At 42.4% G+C, this 25,348-nt stretch overlaps 2 protein-coding genes, 1 long non-coding RNA gene and 1 pseudogene across 4 annotated transcripts in view; 2 read left to right on the top strand and 2 right to left on the bottom strand.

The window, feature by feature from the left end:
- Window positions 1–4,089: 4,089 nt before the first annotated feature.
- Window positions 4,090–5,544, top strand: LOC139414013 (uncharacterized; annotated as a pseudogene).
- Window positions 5,545–5,776: 232 nt separating this feature from the next.
- On the top strand, window positions 5,777–7,523 carry LOC139412939 (uncharacterized). Its single transcript, XR_011634743.1, has 3 exons — window positions 5,777–6,024; window positions 6,720–6,798; window positions 7,386–7,523. It is a non-coding gene; the product is annotated as an uncharacterized lncRNA (long non-coding RNA).
- Window positions 7,524–8,350: 827 nt separating this feature from the next.
- On the bottom strand, window positions 8,351–20,569 carry LOC139412938 (interferon-induced protein 44-like). Of its 2 annotated transcripts, none has more exons than XM_071159835.1 (9): window positions 20,158–20,567; window positions 19,841–19,946; window positions 19,284–19,673; window positions 19,068–19,122; window positions 18,710–18,905; window positions 14,073–14,225; window positions 13,670–13,841; window positions 12,310–12,410; window positions 8,351–11,272 (listed from the first exon to the last, which is right to left on the bottom strand). In XM_071159835.1, the coding sequence occupies exons 2-9, from the start codon at window positions 19,929–19,931 to the stop codon at window positions 11,087–11,089; spliced, it is 1,344 nt and encodes a 447-aa protein (XP_071015936.1). In that variant the 5' UTR covers window positions 19,932–19,946; window positions 20,158–20,567; the 3' UTR covers window positions 8,351–11,086. The 2 variants fall into 2 exon arrangements, with proteins under 2 accessions (XP_071015936.1, XP_071015937.1); XM_071159836.1 differs by lacking the exon at window positions 8,351–11,272 and adding an exon at window positions 11,406–11,554 and having other exon boundaries at window positions 20,158–20,569.
- A 147-nt stretch (window positions 20,570–20,716) lies between these two features.
- The window catches only part of LOC139412937 (guanine nucleotide-binding protein G(I)/G(S)/G(O) subunit gamma-7), an 8,145-nt gene continuing 3,513 nt past the window's right edge, over window positions 20,717–25,348 (bottom strand). The window contains exon 4 of the mRNA XM_071159834.1: window positions 20,717–25,015. Coding sequence (XP_071015935.1) covers window positions 24,890–25,015 — 126 coding nt within the window. The 3' untranslated portion in view covers window positions 20,717–24,889. The remainder of the gene's footprint in view (window positions 25,016–25,348) is intronic.

Genomic DNA, 25,348 nt, shown 5'->3' with positions numbered 1-25,348 from the left:
ACAGACTACATTCCAGACACTCTCTTAATTTATCCTGACAGTCTTGTTTGCTTCAACAGTATAAAGACACAGCGCATCAGTTGCAACCTTGCAGGGGAGTCAGTTTCCAATTCCTGTTACTGTAGGATCGTATTTTACTCATTTAGTCATTTAGTCTAGAAATGCACATCTAGATGCCTATTTAACTACAGTAGTAGGCATAAAGGTTAGAATTGTGTCATTTCGGCCTCTTGGCAAAGTTGAGGTATAGTATGTTCCAGCATTTGCTTTCAGTCTTTTTTGTCCCAGAACTGGGGCCCAGAGTTTTTCCTCTAGTCTATTTCAAAGCAGGAGTTTCTCTCTCTGAGGTAGTGGTACACCAGTAGAATGTAACCTTAGTATGCTATTTATTGCTCATCTTTCCTACCAGGTGTCTGCTACCATAGTTCAGGACAGATACCAGGTATGTAGAGGCACAATGCAGACAACCGGTTAAGGAGGATCATTCGTTGTTATCTTTTGTTGAATGTAATGCAACTTATCGTTTAGACAAAGCATTCTGATTGGTCAAAGGGTGACCAAGCCATGCCAATGCTGACATACCATAACTACATGTAATCCCATCCTACCTTAACTTTAAAATCCTGTGGTTGAACAAAGATTTTACCTTTCGCAAAAAAAGACACTTGAGAAAATATTGATATCAAATTAGCATTGGTTGCTATTCATTGGTTGCTGGTGGACTTCATGCCGAATACTTTGAAGACAATTCTTGTTGAAATATATTAGCTTATGACCTGAAGTGAATTATTTACTTGACACTGTTGCTGTTTGCCTCGACAGAGTACAGCACATCAGTTGCAGCCTTGCAGGGGAGTGTTTTCTACAGGTAGACATTTTGCCTGGATTTAACATCTAGAAGCCTATTTAACTAGTGGGCATAAAGGTTAGAATTGGGCCATTTCAGTTCTCACTTTGGAGCATGGAGGAGGAGGTGTGATTGTGTGGGGGTGCTTTGTTTGTGACACTGTCGGTGATTTACATGTATTTAGAATTCAAGGCACAGTTAACCAGCATGGCTACCACAGCATTCTGCAGCGATACGCCATCTCATCTGGTTTGTGCTTAGCGGGACTATAATTTGTTTTTCAACAGGACAATGACCCAACACAACTCCAGGCTGTGTAAGGGCTATTTGACCAAGAAGGAGAGTGATGGAGTGCTGCATCAGATGACCTGGCCTCCACAATCACCAATTGAGATGGTTTGGGATGAGTTGGACTGCAGAGTGAAGGAAAAGCAGCCAACAAGTGCTCAGCATGTGAGAGAACTCCTTCAAGACTCTTGGAAAAGCATTCAAGGTGAAGATGGTTGAGAGAATGTAAAGATTGTGTAAAGCTGTCATCAAGACAAACCATAGCTACTTTGAAGAATTTAAAATCTAAAATATATTTTCATTTGTTTAACACTTTTTGGGTGACTACATGATTCCATATGTGTTATTTCACAGTACTGATGTCTTCACTATTATTTTACAATGTAGAAAATAGTAAACTTTTGACTGGTACTGTATGTATATATTTTTTTACTGCTCTTGAGATATAATTACTGTTTGGATAACCTTATTTACTATTATATATATATTTTTAAACTATTTTGTACTTTATGCGATGCGCACCGCAGAGAACACCAGAAGAAGAATTATCACTGAATTGGAACTTGAACCGTCGCTGGAAGCTCCGGAAAGTGAACCGTTGCTGGAAGCTCCGGAACGTGAACCGTCGCTGGAGACTCCGGAACTTGAACCGTCGCTGGAAGCTCCGGAACTTGAACCGTCGCTGGAAGCTCCGGAACGTGAACCGTCGCTGGAAGCTCCGGAACTTGAACCGTCGCTGGAAGCTCCGGAACGTGAACCGTCGCTGGAAGCTCCGGAACTTGAACCGTCGCTGGAAGCTCCGGAACTTGAACCGTCGCTGGAGACTCCGGAACTTGAACCGTCGCTGGAGACTCCGGAACTTGAACCGTCGCTGGAAGCTCCGGAACTTGAACCGTCGCTGGAAGCTCCGGAACGTGAACCGTCGCTGGAAGCTCCGAAACGTGAACCGTCGCTGGAAGCTCCGGAACTTGAACCGTCGCTGGAAGCTCCGGAACGTGAACCGTCGCTGGAAGCTCCGAAATGTGAACCGTCGCTGGAAGCTCCGGAACATGAACCGTCGCTGGAAGCTCCGGGCTGTAGACCGTCGCTGGAGACTCCGGAACTTGAACCGTCGCTGGAAGCTCCGGAACGTGAACCGTCGCTGGAAGCTCCGGAACGTGAACCGTCGCTGGAAGCTCCGGAACGTGAACAGTCGCTGGAAGCTCCGGAACGTGAACCGTTGTTGGAAGCTCCGGAACTTGAACCGTCGCTGGAAGCTCCGGAACGTGAACCGTCGCTGGAAGCTCCGGAACGTGAACAGTCGCTGGAAGCTCCGGAACGTGAACCGTTGTTGGAAGCTCCGGAACTTGAACCGTCGCTGGAAGCTCCAGAACTTGAACCGTCGCTGGAAGCTCCGGAACGTGAACCGTTGCTGGAAGCTCCGGGCTGTAGACCGTCGCTGGAGACTCCGGAACTTGAACCGTCGCTGAAAGCTCCGGGCTGTAGACCGTCGCTGGAAGCTCCGGAACGTGAACCGTTGTTGGAAGCTCCAGAACTTGAACCGTCGCTGGAAGCTCCAGAACTTGAACCGTCGCTGGAAGCTCTGGAACGTGAACCGTCGCTGGAAGCTCCGGAACTTGAACCGTCGCTGGAAGCTCCGGAACGTGAACCGTCGCTGGAAGCTCCGGGCTGTAGACCGTCGCTGGAGACTCCGGAACTTGAACCGTCGCTGGAAGCTCCGGGCTGTAGACCGTCGCTGGAAGCTCCGGAACGTGAACCGTTGTTGGAAGCTCCGGAACTTGAACCGTCGCTGGAAGCTCCAGAACTTGAACCGTCGCTGGAAGCTCCGGAACGTGAACCGTCGCTGGAAGCTCCGGGCTGTAGACCGTCGCTGGAAGCTCCGGAACTTGAACCATTGTTGGAAGCTCCGGAACTTGAACCGTCGCTGGAAGCTCCGGAACGTGAACCGTCGCTGGAAGCTCCGGGCTGTAGACCGTCGCTGGAGACTCCGGAACTTGAACCGTCGCTGGAAGCTCCGGGCTGTAGACCGTCGCTGGAAGCTCCGGAATGTGAACCGTTGTTGGAAGCTCCGGAACTTGAACCGTCGCTGGAAGCTCCGGAACGTGAACCGTCGCTGGAAGCTCCGGGCTGTAGACCGTCGCTGGAGACTCCGGAACTTGAACCGTCGCTGGAAGCTCCGGGCTGTAGACCGTCGCTGGAAGCTCCGGAACGTGAACCGTTGTTGGAAGCTCCGGAACTTGAACCGTCGCTGGAAGCTCCGGAACGTGATCCGTCGCTGGAGAGGCGCACTGAAGACCTGGTGCGTGTAGCCCGCAGAAGTGGCACTGGATTACCTGGGCTGATGAACCGTTCTTCAGCACGCCTGCGCTGCAGCATACTCCTCGCCAACACCTCTCTCCGGTATCCCTCATTAAACTCCTCTATCGACTGCCAGATGGTCTCTGGCTCTCTCCTCTGCTCAGCCGACCACCCCTTGTGCCCCCCCCCAAAAAAAACAATCTTGGGGTTTCTGTGGCCGTGGACCCCGGCGTCGTCGCTGTCCTTCCAGATTCCTTGGCGACTCCCTCCAAGGAAGGGTCTCGCATCCTCCCAGAATCTCCTCCCATGTCCAACTCACTTTTGCCTCCATAGCACGCAGCTTGGTCCTTGTGTGTTGGGATATTCTGTCACGATCGTCGATAGGAACGGACAAAGGCACAGCGTGAGTTGAGTTCCACATACTTTATTACACAGTGAAACTACCAAAAACAATAAACATAACACGAATGTGAAAGCCGTAGTGCACAAATCACTAACACAAACAATATCCCACAAAACAGGTGGGAACAAAGGACAACTTAAGTATGATCCCCAATTAGAGACAACGGTAATCAGCTGCCTCTAATTGGGAACCATACTAAAACACCAACATAGAAATATAACGACTAGAACACCCCCGAGTCACGCCCTGACCTAAAGCACCACAGAAAACCCAGAGGGCTCTCTATGGTCAGGGCGTGACACAAAGGCAGCGTCCATGGATACTCGACTTCAGCAACATCTACAACTGCCAGGGACCCACCGTACTTGTGGCCTACAACAAGGCTGGGTTTGTTTACAGAGGTTACATCAGTAAGGACTACGCCCAGACTGGACAGGTGATCAATGATGATAAGGCCATTCTCTACAGCATCACTGACCAGAGAGAAAAGTCACTACGTCAATCAAATGTATTTACAAAGCCCTTTTTACATCAGCCGATGTCAGTGCTGTACAGAAACCCAGGCCTAAAACCCCAAACAACAAGAAATGCAGATGTAGAAGCACGGTGGCTAGGAAAAACTTCCTAGAAAGGCAGGAACCTAGGAAGAAACCTAGAGAGGCTCTGAGGGGTGACCAGTCCTCTTCTGGCTGTGCCGGGTAGAGATTGAACATCTTGGCCATGTTCTGTTATAAACGTTTATAGATGACCAGCAGGGTCAAATAATACTAATCACAGTGGTTGTAGATGGTGTAACAGTTCAGCACCTCAGGAGTAAATGTCAGTTGACTTTTCAAAGCCGAGCATTCAGAGTTAGAGACAGCAGGTACAGTAGAGAGAGAGTCAAAAACAGCAGGTCCGGGACAAGGTAGCACGTCCGGTGAACAGGTCAGGGTTCCATAGCCGCTGGCAGAACAGTTGAAACTGGGGCAGCAGCACGACCGGGTGGACTGGGGACAGCAAGGAGTCATCAGGCCAGATAGTCCTGAGGCATGGTCCCAGGACTATGCCTTCTCTCTAGCCCCCTGACAAACTACTGCAGCATAGATACTGGAGGCTGAGACAGGAGGGGTCGGACGACACTGTGGCTGCGTCCGACAATACCCCCGATGGCCAGTATGGTTTCACAGATAGAAAACATAGTCTTAATGTTGGTGTCTTGTGGTTTCTGAATGGCAATAAAGCACAGGTCAGTTGTATAACAGGAAATCATTACAAAGTCAATGCTGCAGGGATGCATGGCAATGACCTGGTGTTGACAGAGTGTGAGGTCCACAGAGTGGCTAGGCTACCCTGCCCTGGAGAAACGCACTTTGGACATCTGAGTAAATATTACTGTCTTTGAACCTAACCACACACATGCCTGCACACCACATACCAAAAATACATTAATTCAATTATTATTTTAAAAAAATGTAGGAATAAAGAACAATTGAAGTAGAACATCCAGAACTATAGGCTTGAGGTAAAGTCAGTGGCCCAGGCCAGTGTTCTGTTGGTGGGTCAGGTTTGGGCTGGCATGTCCAGCTTCTTCAATACCATCAACATGCAAGGCCATCGCTGGCAGTGCAGACAGAAGCCTCACCACACTGGGTATGAGTGCGTGCGTGTGTGCGCACAATGGTCAAAAGGGCGACAGAGTCGTGCCAATGTTGACAATATACCTTAACTAGATAGAATCCCACACTACTTTAACTTTGATATCCTGTGGTTGAACAAATCTATTATTTTACCTTTCACAATACAAGAAACTTGAATGTTCTGATATCAAAGTAGCAAGATGTGAGGCTTTCCTATTTAACAAGTTCACCCTAGAATGTAGGTCCAGTTCTGGAAGATCGCTGACTCATAATTCTGTCTCTGTCACTTACAGTTTAACCCCATGGCTCCCTTGCAGCCGGATGTACCTGGACATCGCAAGCATGCTACTCTGAATGACCAGATCCACTGTGTGGTGTACGTCGTGGACGCCAGCAAAGTTTATCAGATGTCTGCTAAGATGATGGACAAGTTGGCTGCTATCTGCAAGAAGACCATTCAGATGTCTGAGTGAATAAAGCCCTTGGTACCTTTTTGCTTTTATTATAGTTTCGTAATGCTTTATGACCACAAGGTGCTCCTTTTTACAAGATAATCTACCACTTCAAAAGTAGGTATTTTAAGTAGTGTACAGTGCCTTCGGAAAGTATTCAGACCCCTTGAATTTTTTTCACATTTTGTTAGGTAAATGTGATATTTTATAAATTAGCCAACATTTCTAAAAACCTGTTTTCTGCTTTGTCATTATTGTATATTTTGTGTAGATTGATGATGGGGAAAAAATGATTTCATCAATTTTAGATACATTTTAGAAGGCGGCTGTAAATGTTATTACATTGTTTTTTCCCCTCATGAATCTACACAAAATACCCCACAATGACAAAGCAGAAACAGGTTTTTAGACATTTTTGCTAATTTATACAAAATAAAAAACAGAAAAATCACATTCAGACCCTTTACTCAGTACTTTGTTAAAGCACCTTTGGCAGCGATTATAGCCTTGAGTCTTCTTGGGTATGTGTAATACATTTGCAAAATTTTCTAAAAGCCTGTTTTCACTTTGTCATTATGAGGTATTGTGTGTAGATTGCTGAGGATTTAAAAACCTTTTTAAAAAATCAATTTTAGAATAATGCTGTAATGTAACAAACTGTGGAAAAGGTCAAGTGGTGTGAATAGTTTCCGAAGGCACTGTATATCCTTTTCAGACCCTCCTATGTCAGCGTGAAACATTACATGAAATGCATTGTTCCCCATATGCAATCCTCCTGAGAGTCATTATTTCCCACTGCATGTTGATCCCAGGCATTCCCCAGCTGGTACTGTTGACCAAAGTGGACAAGGCCTGCAGAATGTTTACCTCAGCCACTACATAAAGAGGAAGGTGAGGTGTTTACTCATTGCATGGCTGTTAAAGATACACAAAGCGCTAATTGGCTAAGTTAAAGGAATAGTTCCCCCAAATTACATCGGTTTTCTTACCCTGTAAGCAGTCTATGGACAAGGTATGACCTCAATCCATGCTTCGGTTTAGTTTCCGTGGCACAGTTTCCAAATGCATCTGTGGCACAGAACCCATTTAGCATTTGTGGCATAAATCCCATTCAAGTCATGGGACCTATATTAGCATTTTTCGCGCATCATGCTCAAATCATCTATAAGTGACTTTCATGAGCTTCACAAACAATTTGAGATACTTTTGGATGATTTGGACATGAGTGAAACGGTCCAATGACTTGAATGGGATTTGTGCCACAAATGCTAAAATGTTAGCATTTATAAATCGTGCCAGGGTAATAAAATTAACACATCGATTGCTGTCATACCTTGTCCATAGACTGCTAACAGGGTAAGGAAACCAATGTAGAATTTTATTTGGGCGAACTATCCCTTTAAGAAATTGCTAAATGTGTTTACAGACCCACGAGTTAAGTGCGTCCCTGAATATTCCTGTGTCTTGTATTCTGCCAGTGAACAACTACAGCCAGGAGTGTGAGCAGGATCAGGACATAGATATCCTGCTGCTCAGTCTGAACCAGATGTTAAACTACGCTGACAGCTTCTTCAAAAACCAGCTAGAGAAGCAGGAAGAGCTGCACCCATCTAGACCCCGGCCCCGCCCCAAACCTGAGCCAACAGGTATTGTACATGCACACAATATTGTGATTATTGTGGATAGCCAGATTAGTTAGATTTAAAATGTTTACTTGCTTTGCTTAGAATGACTATTTCCCTAATAATCCTGTTTGCATGGACACATCTGAAAGCAGGCTACCTGATGGCACACTGATAAATGCAGGAAATTGCCAATCAAAATAAACGCTCTACCACGTTATTTCTGGGAAGAATATTTGATTCCGAGTTCGGACATGTGAAAACTCCTTCGAAGCATACAGTTGTTCCGAACGCGCTAGAGGGAGGCTCGCTCGGCAGGTGCTAGAACATGCACTGATGAAATACACCACTGGAACCCCAATTAAAGTGTTTCCATGTCCTAATAATTAGAAAGACTGCTCAGAAAACCAGGGGTTTTAATCTGCGTATGCTTACTTCAATTTCAACCTGACACTGATTTAACAAACAGAGTAAGGTGTTTGATTGACTATTGCATAATCTGCCTACTGCCATAATCAGTTTAATATACAATTATTACTGTGCATGTAAACATACTCAAAGAACATTGTTTGAGTTACCTATATTTTCTGGGTAAGATGCAGTAATGTAACCAAGTATAGGTTTCATGCATCTATATGTTGTTGGTCTGTGTCTCGTCTCTGCAAACCCTTACTTTAACCTACCATGTTAATAAGGTCCAGATGGATTGAGGTATCTCACCAGTACTCTGCCAGAGGTGGGGCTCCCCATCTATAGTCCTGTTCCCCAGCTTCTAATATACTACTGATGTGGAATTTCAACACAGGGACACTCAGTCAATATTAAATGAATCATTGTTTATTAACAGCAAGCTGGAGAGGTTACAGTCAAACAGATGCATAAAGTACTGCTCTGAAGTGAGCTCCCCCAGGGCAGTCCTGTTAGTTCTCTTATACTGGTTACAGACACATTACATGATCACCGCATTCTTATCGGCCGACTGCCTTGCCTGGTTCACCAACTACTTCTCAGAGTTCAGTGTGTCAAATCTGAAGGCCTGTTGTCCGGACCTCTGGCAGTCTCTATGGGGGTGCCACAGGGTTCAATTCTCGGGGCAACTCTTCTCTGTATACATCAATGATGTCGCTCTTGCGGCTGGTGATTCTCTGATCCACCTCTACGCAGACGACACCATTCTGGCCTTTCTTTGGACACTGTTAACTAACTTCCAGACGAGCTTCAATGCCATACAACTCTCCTTCCGTGGCCTCCAACTGCTCTTAAACGCAAGTAAAACTAAATGCATGCTCTTCAACTGATAGCTGCCCACCCGCCTAGCATCACTACTCTGGATGGTTCTGACTTAAAATACTACTACAAATACCTAGGTGTCTGGTTAGACTAAACTCTCCTTCCAGACTCACATTAAGCATCTCCTATCCAAAATTAAATCTAGAATTGCCTTCCTTTTTTGCAAAAAAAGCATCCTTCACTCATGCTTGTTACGCACACCTCTAAGAAGAGGAAACGCAACATCCTGCTACAACTCAACTCCCCGTGAAGTGAAAGAGGTAAAGATTGAAGTGGATTTAACAAGTGACATCAATAAGGGATCATAGCTTTCACCCGGCTATGGGAACGTAACAATGCTGCCAAACATACCCTTGTAAAACAGACTATCCTACCGATCCTTGACTTCGAGGTCGAGATCCTTGACTTCGAGGACTTCCAGGTCATCTATAAGTCCTTGCTAGGTAAAACCCTGCCTTATCTCAGCTCACTGGTCACCATAGCAGCACCCACCCGTAGCACGCGCTCCAGCAGGTATATTTCACTGGTCACCTCCTTTGGCCGTTCTCTGCTGCCAATGACTGGAACGAATTGCAAAAATCACTGAAACTGGAGACTCATATCTCCCTCACTAACTTTAAGTATCAGCTATCAGAGCAGCTTACAGATCATTGCACCTGTACATAGCCCATCTGTAATAGCCCATCCAACTACCTCATCCCCATATTGTTATTTATTTTATTTATATATATAAAATTTTGCTCCTTTGCACCCCCGTATCTCTACTTGCACATTCATCTTCTGCACATCTATCACTCCAGTGTGTATTTGCGAAATTGTAATTATTTCCCAATATGTCCTATTTATTGCCTTACCTCCCTAATCTTACTTCATTTGCACACACTGTATATAGACTTTTCTATTGTGTTATTGACTGTACATTTGTTTATTCCATGTGTAACTCTGTGTTGTTGTATGTGTCACACTGCTTTGCTTAATCTTGGCCAGGTCGCAGTTGTAAATGAGAACTTGTTCTCAACGGCCTACCTGGTTAAATAAAGGTGAAATTTAAAAAAAATAGGCATAGTTTATAGGATTGGTTCTGGCATGTGTCTGGCACTGTCTCCTATCTTAACTTCTAGAATATATTCTGGGTGTTCTGACAGATGGTCCTAAGGAGGGGCTCATGTCACCCCCCTCATATTTTTACCAATCACAGGCAGGAACCAAGGATTACTTATGACACTAAGACAAGATGAACATTTTCAAGGCTCTCTCTTCACAAGATAACATTTTCCGTCACGCTACTTTCATGATTCAAGACATGATCAACACTGTTGTTACGGATTCATGTTCTTACCATTCTCCTTAAATATTTAATTAAAACGATTTACTCTTCTGCTTTTACTCAATGATTGTTGTAAAATGGTTTGCTGTTTGTACTCCACATGTCTCTTATGTTGGATGTCTCTCTCTGTCTTTCTGAAAGTTTGGACAACTGTAGAGCAAGTCTGAGTGAGTCAGGCCCTAGATACGCAACAGATATTTATTCCGCATTTAGTTCTTTTATATGAAAATACTGTATTGAACAAAGTACAATGAGCAGTATACAGTTGAATGTCTTATCTGACCAATAGCAGTACAGACTCTACAGAGAAGTGTTGGTAGACAACCTTACAATACGACATACACATATTGTATCTAATTACAATATACAGTACACTGAGTGGACAAAACATTAAGAACGCCTCTTTCCATGACAGACTGACCAGGTGAAGCCGGGTGAAAGCTGTGATCCCTTATTGATGTCACTTGTTAAATCCACTTCAATCTTTGCCGATGAAGGGGAGGACACAGGTTAAAGATAGATTGTTAAACCTTGAGACATGTATTGTGTATGTGTGCCATTCAGATTGTGAATGTGCAAGACAAAATACTTAAGTGCCTTTGAACAGGGTATGGTACTAGGTGGCAGGCACACTGGTTTGTGTCAAGAACTGAAACACTGCTGCGTTTCCCGTGTGTATCAAGAAAAGTCCTACACGCAAACGACATCAATATTAGCAAGGTGTTCCTAATGTTTGCTATACTCAGTGTAAATCGTAACTGGGAAAAGTCCGAATGGAATCGCCTCAGAGAATTAAGATAAAAATGTTTATAAAGCCATAACTAAAAGTTGCTATTTTAACACATCCAGGATCAGTGTATTCCCCTTAATCCTAAGCGTACCCACTAGAAGGTAAACCCAAAACTGACTTCAGATCAGTATCACACACACACACCCCTAGTCACTCAGACTGTTCTCCATCCTGATAGATGTCATCAAAGTAGCTGTTAGAGTAGCGAAGCATCTGGACCACGGCAGTGAGCAGGAGGATGTCTGTGTGGACGTCCAGCTCAAACTCACGACTGTAGTTCTTCACTGGCAGGACACAGGACTGGGACACACCCAGACACACACTCACCTCACGGGTCTGAAACAAACACACACACACACACACACGACTGTAGTTCTTCACTGGCAGGACACAGGACTGGGACACACCCAGACACACACTCACCTCACGGGTCTGAAACAAACACACACACACACACGACTGTAGTTCTTCACTGGCAGGACACAGGACTGGGACACACCCAGACACACACTCACCTCACGGGTCTGAAACAAACACACACACACACACACGACTGTAGTTCTTCACTGGCAGGACACAGGACTGGGACACACCCAGACACACACTCACCTCACGGGTCTGAAACAAACACACGCACACACACGACTGTAGTTCTTCACTGGCAGGACAAAGGACTGGGACACACCCAGACACACACTCACCTCACGTGTCTGAAACACACACACACACACACACACCTCACGGGTCTGAAACAAACACAAACACACACACACACAGACACACACTCACCTCACAGGTCTGAAACAAACACACACACACACCCAGACACACACTCACCTCGCGGGTCTGAAACACACACACACACACACACACACACACACACACACACACACACACACACACACACATACACACACACACACACACACACCTCACGGGTCTGAAACAAACACACACACACACACACACAGATACACACTCACCTCACGGGTCTGAAACAAACACACACACACACCCAGACACACACTCACCTCGCGGGTCTGAAACACACACACACACACACCCAGACACATCCAGACACACACTCACCTCGCGGGTCTGAAACACACACACACACACACACCCAGACACACACTCACCTCACAGGTCTGAAACAAACTCACACACACACACCCAGACACACACTCACCTCGCAGGTCTGAAACACACACACACACCCAGACACATCCAGACACACACTCACCTCGCGGGTCTGAAACACACACACACACACACACACACACACACACACACACACACACACACACGGTTGTAGTTAAATAAACATGGTGTACTATGTGAGAATAGGGTTCCAGACTCAGCCATGCACTCACCATCCTCTCTATGTAGTGGCTGAGGTAGATGTTGGTCAGGTCTTTTCTCACTAGAGGACAGGCCTCATCCACCTTTGTAAGCAGGACCAGCTGGGCAACACCTAGTGACACAACACCAGGGTTGGGTAGGTTACTTTCTAAATGTAATCCGTTAGTTACTAGTTACTTGTCCAAAATTGTAATCAGTAATGTAACTTTTGGATTACTCAAATTACATTGCGTTACTTTTAAATGACTTTTCCCTTAAGAGGCATTAGAAGAAGACAAAAAATGTATGTTACCAATTGAACGACAACAATTGCAGGATAAATCAATGTTAAAGTTTGCTGGCCATATATGGATGTTACATTTTACTTCATGGGTTGGTTGTGTAGGCTTCTTCTAAACCCATCGCTTTCTACTACATACAATAATATGATTAAATGATGTCTTTACATTAATATATATATAATTTATAAGTCCAAAAATGGATGTAGCAACTACAGATTCCCCCTTTAAGTCTATCAAATACATACGAGTTTGAGCATGTGTTCATTTTTTATCAGCATGAATTAGATTGAGCAATAAAATACCCACTTTTATTCCATAGGCTGGGATCCGTACTATGCAGCTGTTGCAAGAGAGCATTTTTCACTGGCTGTCCACTGGTTTCAAAAACAATGAATGGGTAGGCAGCTTAAACGTCTTGAATTCAACACTTTTTGGGTTCAAAAATACGTTTAGATTTGTGAACAGCCATCCACAACAACCACAACACGTAAGGCGCAAATAGCTAAATGAGAGAGCAGCAGTGTGATTCACACCACTGTGCTATGTAGATATCAATAATAAGTGATATCCGTATGCAGTAGACTACACCACTGCTGTCGTCCTGACCTCCAAGTGTTTATTCAAGTTGGATAATCTTTGGATGCTGACAGCAGTCGCACCATTGGAAGACATAGCTTGGACTGTAGCCTAGAAAAGCCAATTCTTGCTCTTATCCCGTGATCCATCAAACCCATTTGGTGTGTCATCATAGTGGTCTCTGATTTATGGTCAGACTTGCTCAGGTGGAACAGACTTAAACTTGCGCCTTTTTTCAATGCTGATTTGAATGTCATTGAGCAAACATCCTTTCTGAATGTAAAAGTAATCATTGAAGTAATCATCTAGTTTTCAAAAGTATCTGTAATCTGATTACAATATTTTTTGCTGGTAATGTAACAGACTACAGTTAGCTGTTTTTGTAATCCCTTACATGTAATGGAATACATGTAATCTGTTACTCCCCAACCTTGCACAACACACACATGTTAACACACACACACAGACACGCACAGACACGTAAACACACACGCAAACTAATTTCCTTCCTTACCCAGCTTGTTGATCCCCTTGCGGATGGCGGCGAGCTTGTCCACCATTTTAGCAGAGAGCAGACTGACCTTGCAGGCATCCAGTACGTAGACCACACAGTGGATCGTGTCCTTCAGGCTGGGCGACTTACAGAACCCAACACCATCCGTCTGGACAGACATGGACGGGTTGAACTGGGGGAGAGAAACAGGACATCAGCCCCCAATATATATATACTACTGCTTCTGCTACTGTACTATCAAGCACATGCTTTCCCTACCGTGAGGCTGGTGCTACTTTAAGCCAGAGGACAGGCTCATTGTAATGACTGGAATGATTGGTATCAAACACATGAAATCCTCTTGTTGATAGAATGAATAGAAATGTATCTTCCCTCACTTCTATCATTTGCCAGTTTTACTCACCTGGTACCGGTCCTGTACGTGGCCCTTCAGGATACTGTTGATGTCGTCTATATCCAGCCCTGCGCTGGGTCCTTCCTCCAGACCCATGGTGTCACACAGGACCAGAGGGAGAGCCTTCCCACCCTGCTCTGCCTTGATGCTGTAGGTACGGAACTACAGAGAGAGAGAGAGACAGTTAGAATGTTAAGTCCTGTACAATAGTGAGGCTCCAGAGGTTTTGTCTAATTTCAGCCAGTAGTTTTGAAAGTGGTGCTCACGAGCCAAAACGGGTCCCCGAACATTAGGCGCAATTGTGTACATCATCCATTTCGTAAGATATGTTATGGATTCCATTTCGTATGATATGTTATGGATTCCATTTCGTATGATATGTTATGGATTCCATTTCGTATGATATGTTATGGATTCCATTTAGGCGCAATTGTGTACTACATCATCCATTTCGTAAGATATGTTATGGATTCCCGTATGATATGTTATGGATTCCATTTCGTATGATATGTTATGGATTCCATTTCGTATGATATGTTATGGATTCCATTTCGTATGATATGTTATGGATTCCATTTCGTATGATATGTTATGGATTCCATTTCGTATGATATGTTATGGATTCCATTTCGTATGATATGTTATGGATTCCATTTCGTATGATATGTTATGGATTCCATTTCGTATGATATGTTATGGATTCCATTTCGTATGATATGTTATGGATTCCATTTCGTATGATATGTTATGGATTCCATTTCGTATGATATGTTATGGATTCCATTTCGTATGATATGTTATGGATTCCATTTCGTATGATATGTTATGGATTCCATTTCGTATGATATGTTATGGATTCCATTTCGTATGATATGTTATGGATTCCATTTCGTATGATATGTTATGGATTCCATTTCGTATGATATGTTATGGATTCCATTTCGTATGATATGTTATGGATTCCATTTCGTATGATATGTTATGGATTCCATTTCGTATGATATGTTATGGATTCCATTTCGTATGATATGTTATGGATTCCATTTCGTATGATATGTTATGGATTCCATTTCGTATGATATGTTATGGATTCCATTTCGTATGATATGTTATGGATTCCATTTCGTATGATATGTTATGGATTCCATTTCGTATGATATGTTATTCGTATGATATGTTATGGATTCCATTTCGTATGATATGTTATGGATTCCATTTCGTATGATATGTTATGGATTCCATTTCGTATGATATGTTATGGATTCCATTTCGTAATGATATGTTATGGATTCCATTTCGTATGATATGTTATGGATTCCATTTCGTATGATATGTTATGGATTCCATTTCGTATGATATGTTATGGATTCCATTTCGTATGATATGTTATGGATTCCATTTCGTACAATATGTTTTGTAAGTGCTTAAAGGGCAATTCCACGACTTTTCAACCTCATGTTCATTATCTCCAGCGCAATGCCATTGTCCACATATGTGAAAACAACACATTTCTTTGTTTTGTAGAAAAAAATATAAAGTTAAAAATGATACTCGTTCTATATAATTGTTGTCTGTTTTAATTGTTTTTTTTCTTTTGTTGGTTGGGTGGTGGTTTTCGGTTGGAGGGGGACGTTGGTTGGGGTGGGTTTCGGGAGGGGACTGTGTAGGGGTGGGGGGGTTATGGGGTCTTGGATGTTTGAGGATTTCATTTCGTATGATATGTATTTGTATGGATTCCAAAAAAATATAAAGTTAAAAATGTAGCTGTGTATATGTTATGGATTCCATTTCGTATGATATGTTATGGATTCCATTTCGTAAGATATGTTATGGATTCCATTTCGTATGATATGTTATGGATTCCATTTCGTATGATATGTTATGGATTCCATTTCGTATGATATGTTATGGATTCCATTTCGTATGATATGTTATGGATTCCATTTCGTATGATATGTTATGGGGGTTATGGATTCCATTTCGTATGATATGTTATGGATTCCATTTCGTATGATATGTTATGGATTCCATTTCGTATGATATGTTATGGATTCCATTTCGTATGATATGTTATGGGGGATTCCATTTCGTATGATATGTTATGGATTCCATTTCGTAAGATATGTTATGGATTCCATTTCGTATGATATGTTATGGATTCCATTTCGTATGATATGTTATGGATTCCATTTCGTATGATATGTTATGGATTCCATTTCGTATGATATGTTATGGATTCCATTTCGTATGATATGTTATGGATTCCATTTCGTAAGATATGTTATGGATTCCATTTCGTATGATATGTTATGGATTCCATTTCGTAAGATATGTTATGGATTCCATTTCGTATGATATGTTATGGATTCCATTTCGTATGATATGTTATGGATTCCATTTCGTATGATATGTTATGGATTCCATTTCGTAAGATATGTTATGGATTCCATTTCGTATGATATGTTATGGATTCCATTTCGTAAGATATGTTATAGATTCCATTTCGTATGATATGTTATGGATTCCATTTCGTATGATATGTTATGGATTCCATTTCGTATGATATGTTATGGATTCCATTTCGTAAGATATGTTATGGATTCCATTTCGTATGATATGTTATGGATTCCATTTCGTAAGATATGTTATGGATTCCATTTCGTAAGATATGTTATGGATTCCATTTCGTATGATATGTTATGGATTCCATTTCGTATGATATGTTATGGATTCCATTTCGTATGATATGTTATGGATTCCATTTCGTAAGATATGTTATGGATTCCATTTCGTATGATATGTTATGGATTCCATTTCGTAAGATATGTTATGGATTCCATTTCGTATGATATGTTATGGATTCCATTTCGTAAGATATGTTATGGATTCCATTTCGTAAGATATGTTATGGATTCCATTTCGTATGATATGTTATGGATTCCATTTCGTATGATATGTTATGGATTCCATTTTATGTTTTGTAAGATATGTTATGGATTCCATTTCGTATGATATGTTATGGATTCCATTTCGTATGATATGTTATGGATTCCATTCCATTTCGTATGATATGTTATGGATTCCATTTCGTATGATATGTTATGGATTCCATTTCGTATGATATGTTATGGATTCCATTTCGTATGATATGTTATGGACCTCGTATGATATGTTATGGTTCGTATGATATGTTATGGATTCCATTTCGTAAGATATGTTATGGATTATCGTATGATATGTTATGGATTCCATTTCGTAAGATATGTTATGGATTCCATTTCGTATGATATGTTATGGCGTATGATATGTTATGGATTCCATTTCGTATGATATGTTATGCCATATGGATTCCATTTCGTATGATATGTTATGGATCCATTTGTATGATATGTTATGGATTCCACGTATGATATGTTATGGATTCCATTTCGTAAGATATGTTATGGATTCCATTTTGTATGATATGTTATGGATTCCATTTCGTATGATATGTTATGGATTCCATTTCGTAAGATATGTTATGGATTCCATTTCGTATGATATGTTATGGATTCCATTTCGTATGATATGTTATGGATTCCATTTCGTATGATATGTTATACTCGTATGATATGTTATGGTTCGTATGATATGTTATGGATTCCATAGATATGTTATGGATTCCATTTCGTATGATATGTTATGGTTTCGTATGATATGTTATGGATTCCATTTCGTATGATATGTTATGGATTCCATTTCGTATGATATGTTATGGGTATGATATGTTATGGATTCCATTTCGTATGATATGTTATGGATTCCAGTATGATATGTTATGGACGTATGATATGTTATGGATTCCATTTCGTACAATATGTTTTGTAAGTGCTTAAAGGGCAATTCCACGACTTTTCAACCTCATGTTCATTATCTCCAGGCAATGCCATTGTCCACATATGTGAAAACAACACATTTCTTTGTTTTGTAGAAAAAAATATAAAGTGATACTCGTTCTATATAATTGTTGGTTTTAATTGTTTTTTTTCTTTTGTTGGTTGGGGGGGTCTTGGATGTTTGAGGAGTAGCTCTCGGGAGAACTATGGGGGGGATCTTGGATGGTTTGTGGCCTGGGAGTTGGGAACTTGGGCCGATGACCTAGAGGTCATTGGTTCGGGTCTCTGATTCGACTTGGTGGGAGATCTGTTGATGTGCCCTTGGACGGGGTGCTTGACCCTGGTTGCTCCTGTGGGCCAATCTGGATGGGCATGCCTGCTAAATGGCTGAACGCAATGTAAATGTCGAGCAGCTTCACTGCAGATAGAGTGTATGTTTTAAAATTCTTGTAAAAAAAACAAATAATTATAAATTAAATAAAGTTCTACCCAATGACATCATCAAAAGTAAAAAAAATAAAAAAATAAACAGTGATTTTCATACACAGACCTCAAACACAAAACTCATCACAGAGAAGTATTTTTTTTAGAACATTTATTTTATCTTTTTAACCACAGATCATAGAAACACGCCGTTTTCCCATAAGTAGACACTGATATGGTGCTGGAGATAATGAATATGGTGTGAAAAGTGGCGGCATTGCCCTTTAAGATCCCGGCTTGTATCTTTAAGCCACACACAATTATGCGCGCACAAACACAGTACTGTACCTGTGTGGTGAGGCTGGTGCCAGCGCTGCCGGTGTTAGCCTGCCCGGTAACATGTCCTTTGAAGACAGAGTTGATGGAGTTGAAGAAGCTGGACTTGCCGGCCCCGACCGGACCCACCAGCAGAACTCTGACCTGGACCACAGACTTTACCTCAGGCTTATAGTTCTTGATATAGTCCATCAGGCGTTCCTTGGTGCTGTTAATGATAGAGATGGATGGAGAAAGGAAGAGAGAGAGATGAGTGACAGACTGGATTGATTGATTTAAGTATATTCATTGGAACAGCAGAAGTGGTACTAGATGCATCACTAGTTGCATAGTATTATGATTTTTGTACCGCTTTTGAGATTTAACATACCCATATCCTTCCAAGTCAATTTTCCTCCAAGGAGTCTCCAGAAGGCCTACACACTCTGCCAGAAATTGAGACAAACAACAAAACAATCGGATTTAATCAATACACTAATTGCTTCACCTGGCCTTCTGACTGGTTAGAATATTTTGCCATATTGGTTATATGTATCCAATCGTTTCAGTAATGCCTAGGGAGTAGGGGATATAAAAGACCACTCACCTTCCACTCTGTATACCTCACACTCTGTCAGCTGCAGGTCATTGCCATGCATCTCTTCTGCTTCAAAGGTGTAGCTGTTCCCTGCAACAATTTGAACTGTAGCGGTGCTATTATTAAGAAACCACATGACACCAACATTAAGACCATAGGCTCCATCTGTGAAACCATACTGGCCATCGGTACTGGACACACGCAGTGGCTTTTCTCTCTGGTCAGTGATGCTGTAGAGAAAGGCCTTATCATCGTTGATCACCTGTCCAGTCTGGGCGTAGTCCTTACTGATGTAACCTCCGAAAACAAACCCAGCCTTGTTGTAGGCCACAAGTACGGTGGGTCCCTGGCCATCACAGCGGCTGTGGAAGGCTATATTCATGTAGCCATGGACGCTGGCTTTGAGCAGAACAAAATATCATAGAAAAGTACTTTATTACCTTTTACTGAACCAATCGCTTTGTCCTGCCTGCATTGCAGGTATCTGGCCTGAGAATAAAATTCATCCCATAAAATATCATAAAAATAAAGATGCCATTAAAATGAAGTCCATTGTTCCGACAAACCTTTGTAGAGCAGGTGGAGTCTGACATGGCCGAACAGAGACAGCAGCTTCTTCTCCTGTCCTACTGACAGACTGGACTTCACAACACTCATGACGTCACCAAGGAACTGAGGTAGAAAGACCAGCAATAAATAGTAACAGAAACACATCATACTAATGAACCTCACCTCGCTGTATAGACACGCACCGAGGAAAGAGCGAAAGGCATATAAAGAGAAGACAACAACCTGTCATATTTCCACAGACGCTGCCCCACAGATATCTCTTAGAATTGCAGCGCTTTCTTTAGACTTGTCATGATGGTGAGGAAGTTCTTACCGTTTGTAACTGATGACCGTGGAAATATAACTCCTTTTAATGCAGTGGGCTGCTGGGCTTCAAATCACAACATAATCGACCACAAAATCCAGGTCGTTGCTGCGCCACCATAAAACAGGCGTACAGTAGGTGTGGCTTATCTTTTCTTAAAATAGACATGTACTTTGACTCGCTCAACCTGCTTTTACTCAAATACGGGAAAGGACGGGTAGTGTGAGATTGATAGAGCTCTGCTGGCACGCCAGGTGGGTGCGGTTATTTTAGCAGCATACTACAACGTACAGCCCCGGGGGAGGGACTGCACCTTACACGGCCTGTAGTCTTCCCTCCACAAGTCATGTCAGGAAATCGGGGCTTCTACAGCAGGGTAGAAGATGGCTTAGAAACAAAACATAATGCTATTTCATTGACAATGAGTTGAAATTCTATCTGAGGCTAGAGAAGCTTCTATGGTCACTTTCAATTTACCTGTTTTTTGTGTGTGTGTGTGTGTGTGTGTGTGTGTGTGTGTGTGTGTGTGTGTGTAATAAGATAAGGAGCAGGTCAGAACAACACAGGCGTTATTATCATATTTTTTATTACTGTCTACTTTTCAACATCATCTTTTTTTAACAGCAATATCCACAAAAATATGAACAGTAAAGTCTTAACAGGAAAGTATTTAACTGTAAAATATGAACAGTAAAGGCTTAACAGTAAAGTATTTAACTGTAAAATATGAACAGTAAAGTATTTAACTGTAAAATATGAACAGTAAAGTATTTAACTGTAAAATATGAACAGTAAAGTCTTAACAGTAAAGTATTTAACTGTAAAATATGAACAGTAAAGTCTTAACAGGAAAGTATTTAACTGTAAAATATGAACAGTAAAGTCTTAACAGGAAAGTATTTAACTGTAAAATATGAACAGTAAAGTATTTAACTGTAAAATATGAACAGTAAAGTATTTCACTGTAAAACATGAACAGTGTGCAAGAAAACATGAGTTATGGCACATCAGAGCGACCAGATACAAAAAAATAGATATTACAGTTCCTTCATAATCTATAACTGATCATTCACAATTAATCAAGGCAGAAAGATACGGTAACGCTTGACTTTACAGTCCTGTCCCAGCCGGAAGGAACACATTGTGGTAACAATGGGGACTTTCAACCTGGGACCAAATAGTCCTCGCTTGACTTTACAGTCCCTGTCCCAGCCGGAAGGAACACATTGTGGTAACAATGGGGACTTTCAACCTGGGACCAAATAGTCCTCGCTTGACTTTACAGTCCCTGTCCCAGCCGGAAGGAACACATTGTGGTAACAATGGGGACTTTCAACCAGGGACCAAATAGTCCTCGCTTGACTTTACAGTCCCTGTCCCAGCCGGAAGGAACACATTGTGGTAACAATGGGGACTTTCAACCTGGGACCAAATAGTCCTTGCTTGACTTTACAGTCCCTGTCCCAGCCGGAAGGAACACATTGTGGTAACAATGGGGACTTTCAACCTGGGACCAAATAGTCCTCGCTTGACTTTACAGTCCCTGTCCCAGCCGGAAGGAACACATTGTGGTAACAATGGGGACTTTCAACCTGGGACCAAATAGTCCTCGCTTGACTTTACAGTCCCTGTCCCAGCCGGCAGGAACACATTGTGGTAACAATGGGGACTTTCAACCAGGGACCAAATAGTCCTCGCTTGCAACGAAACACATGTTTTTACCATGTTATTTATAAGCAAATACCAAGTTAAAGGGGACTGTAAAAACAAAGCGTTACCAGAGATACATACTGTATATGAATACACAGGAGATAAAAACACAATGATGAGTCCAGGTAAAACTGACCCGAGACCAGTGTCTAGGGACAGAAATTAGTTTTAGGGTTCTAGCGTTCTGCTCTGGGTAAGATCTAGGATCAGATTCCATTCCCCAAATCCTGACAATCTTTAGGGGTTGAAAACTTGAAACGGACCTAGATCAGTTATAGTGAATGATGTGGGAATGGGAGCACCACAAGACTTCCATTCTAGAGCTTTGTGTCCTCTTTTAAGACTGTTCACTCAAATACTCTCAACTATTCTCAAGTCTAGGGCTAGAATGTTGTTCCTGACCATGTGACTTGACCACAGGTAAAACTCCTGGTCCTAACCAGCATACAACACAATACACCACAACAAGGCAAACCATCAATCAACCAATCAATCAATCAAAAATAACTGTCCATGGAATGAATTAATTAAGAAATAGCAAGATTGTCCCTCAGATAATCAATTGTAAAATACATTAGGAAACTGTGTGTGTGTGTGTGTGTGTGTGTGTGTGTGTGTGTGTGTGTGAGAGAGAGAGAGAGAGAGAGAGAGTGTTTTTATGGTTCAGGTTTGTTTCTCACAGTGCTGTGCCTGTGTATAAGACGCTATGCTACGAATACGGCCATGCTAGATGTGGTTGGCTCCCCATTTAGTCACTAGGGGATTGTGTGTGTGTGTGTGTGTGTGTGTGTGTGTGTGTGTGTGTGCGTGTGTGCGTGTGTGTGTGTGTGTGTGTGAGCGTGTGTGCATGTGTGTGTGTGTGTGTGAGCGTGTGAGTGTGCATGTGTGTGTGTGAGCGTGTGCGTGTGTGTGTCAGCGTGTGAGTGTGTGTGTGTGTGTTTGTGTGAACCTGTCTCAAGCTGATTGAGGAAACAAACAGACTAAATTCTGACAGAAGGGAAACATTTACGCAAAAATGGAACGTCCACAGAAAAGATTCTGCAACAGGCTGACATTCAATTAAAGCGCTTTTTTTTGTGGAAAAAGTTTGATGCACTTTGATTGAATTCTGGCCTAAGTTTTATCTTACAAACACTGTACAGTTCGATAATAATACTCGACTGACCTGCTTCTATTTAGAAAGAAACTCAAACCAAACCCCAAAAAGCTACTCTCAAAACGTATCACTTTTGCACTTAAAGAAAGTTTATACACTTTTATTTTTATTTTCTCTAGCATCTTTTACATTTTTTACAATCAAGTTTGGTTTGGGAGTAGAGAAATGGGTCTGTGGAGGTGGGGAGACGGGACAACACTTTGTAATTGGCTCTTGTTCCTCAATAAAACACATGATGAGCCAATAAGCAAAGCCCATAATGTGATGCTTGCTCTCATTGGCAGAACTAGTGAATTCTATAACCACTGATATAGGATAAGATATTTGTACACCCCCTTATGGTTCAAGTTAAGATTGGGGATGATAATCTGATCCTAGATCTGTGGTTAAGGTAAACTTTTGCTTCAAGTGTAAAGTTAAGGAGTGAATGGAAACCTACAGTATCTGCTAAGTGTATGGCAATAAATGGACAAAATATTGAAACAATAATTAATAAAAAAACATATATATATACTTCTGGTGTTAAAAACTTGAACACAGTTAACCTCTCAGTACTTGGCAATACTCAAGATAAAAGTTTAATTATGCTGCGTTTACACAGGCAGCACAATTCGGATCTTTTGCCCAATTATTGGAAAAAGAACTGATCTGATTTGTCAAAAGACCAATTAGTGGACAAAGATCTGAATTAGGCTGCCTATGGCAGCCTTTTAGACACAGATCTAGTATCAGATAACCCTCCCTAAATCCTAACCTTTACCATTAGAGGGAAAACACAAGACTGATCTTAGATCAGTATATAGGGGCAACTTACTCCACAAGTCGACACAGCTGGAGTTTTGGCCTATAGAAAACCCACTGACCAAGAATTCAAAACCAAAGCAGAAACACTGTTGATCGATAACCGTCGCTAGAGTGGGAGTGTATGTAGCCTATGCTTTAGCTCAGTGGGCTAACACAGTCTTGTGGCATTGCAGATGATCCGGGTTTAAACCCAGTGGGTACATATGCAGCATGTACCAACCTGCTCAGTGTTTCAATGCTATGTTCACAAAAACACAATGTCTTGTGGAAACACTGACATTACCGTTGACCCAAGGTTTCAGGAAGGGGCCATCCCCATTGTGATACTTAGCAAGTCAGTGGCAAGTCAGCCACTATATGGCTAACAAACACACCGTGTATAGCCACGGTGGTTTAGTGATGGGTAACCATGCCTGGGACCTGAAGACTTGTATTAGCTTCCACGGCTAATGGCTAGGCTTTAGTTGACAGGGCTAACACATCTTGCATCACATGGACGACCCAGGTTTTACACCAGATTGGTCACACATACACCCTCCACCTCACTCCTTACCCTCATGTACCTTACACCGATCATTCCACAGCACCCAGAGATACATGCTATCAGTCAATCGATTAATCAATGAATCAATAAATCATTGATTCACTAAAATACATGCTATACATCAGCCTATAACTTCATGTAGGCGACTGTGGATTCCTATTAAGATAATTGTCCTAATCCCTTTTTGAAGTAAATCTGTCATCTCCACTTGAGTGTCACTATCTCTGTGGGTGAGTCAGTAACCAGTATCAGGTAGGGCTGCATGTTAGTGCAGGCTTACCCTCAGCACCACAAAGACACAACTCAGGGCTAATATCACTAATGTGGTAATGTGGTCTGTAAACACAGACACCGCCCCCTAGCTGTGGCTATTGAGTATGGCGCTTCTCCAGAGTGGCTATTTCATTTCTGTGTTTACGTTTATATATATATGTGTGTGTGTGTGTGTGTGTGTGTGTGTGTGTGTGTGTGTGTGTGTGTGTGTGTGTGTGTGTGTGTGTGTCTGATGGGCAGAGACGAGTGTGCAGCTATAGGATGATGCAGGGTTTCTTGTCTTTGAAAGGGTTTTCTGACGTTGGTACGCCAACGAGGAGCGGATCGTTACGGGCGTGCTGCTCACAGTAACTCATCAGGTCTGCTGCTGCCTTAGAAACCTGGAGAGAGAGAAAGAGCGGCAGGATGAGAGAGAGAAGGGGAGGGGACAGAGGAGGGGGGAGAGGGAGAGGGAGAGAGGACGGATAGGATAGAGAGGGAAAGATACGAGGGGTAGAGAGAGAGAGGAGGCGGGTAGAGGGATATTGTGATGCTTTGGCAACAGTGGATTGCTCCTTACAGTGGACTGATCCTTACAGTGGATTGCTCCTTACAGTGGACTGATCCTTACAGTGGATTGCTTCTTACAGTGGACTGATCCTTACAGTGGATTGCTCCTTACAGTGGATTGCTCCTTACAGTGGACTGATCCTTACAGTGGATTGCTCCTTACA

Source organism: Oncorhynchus clarkii, chromosome 7 (genome assembly GCF_045791955.1).
Source record: "Oncorhynchus clarkii lewisi isolate Uvic-CL-2024 chromosome 7, UVic_Ocla_1.0, whole genome shotgun sequence".
Lineage (NCBI taxonomy): Eukaryota > Metazoa > Chordata > Actinopteri > Salmoniformes > Salmonidae > Oncorhynchus > Oncorhynchus clarkii.
This window is presented reverse-complemented; position numbering and strand designations above follow the sequence as displayed.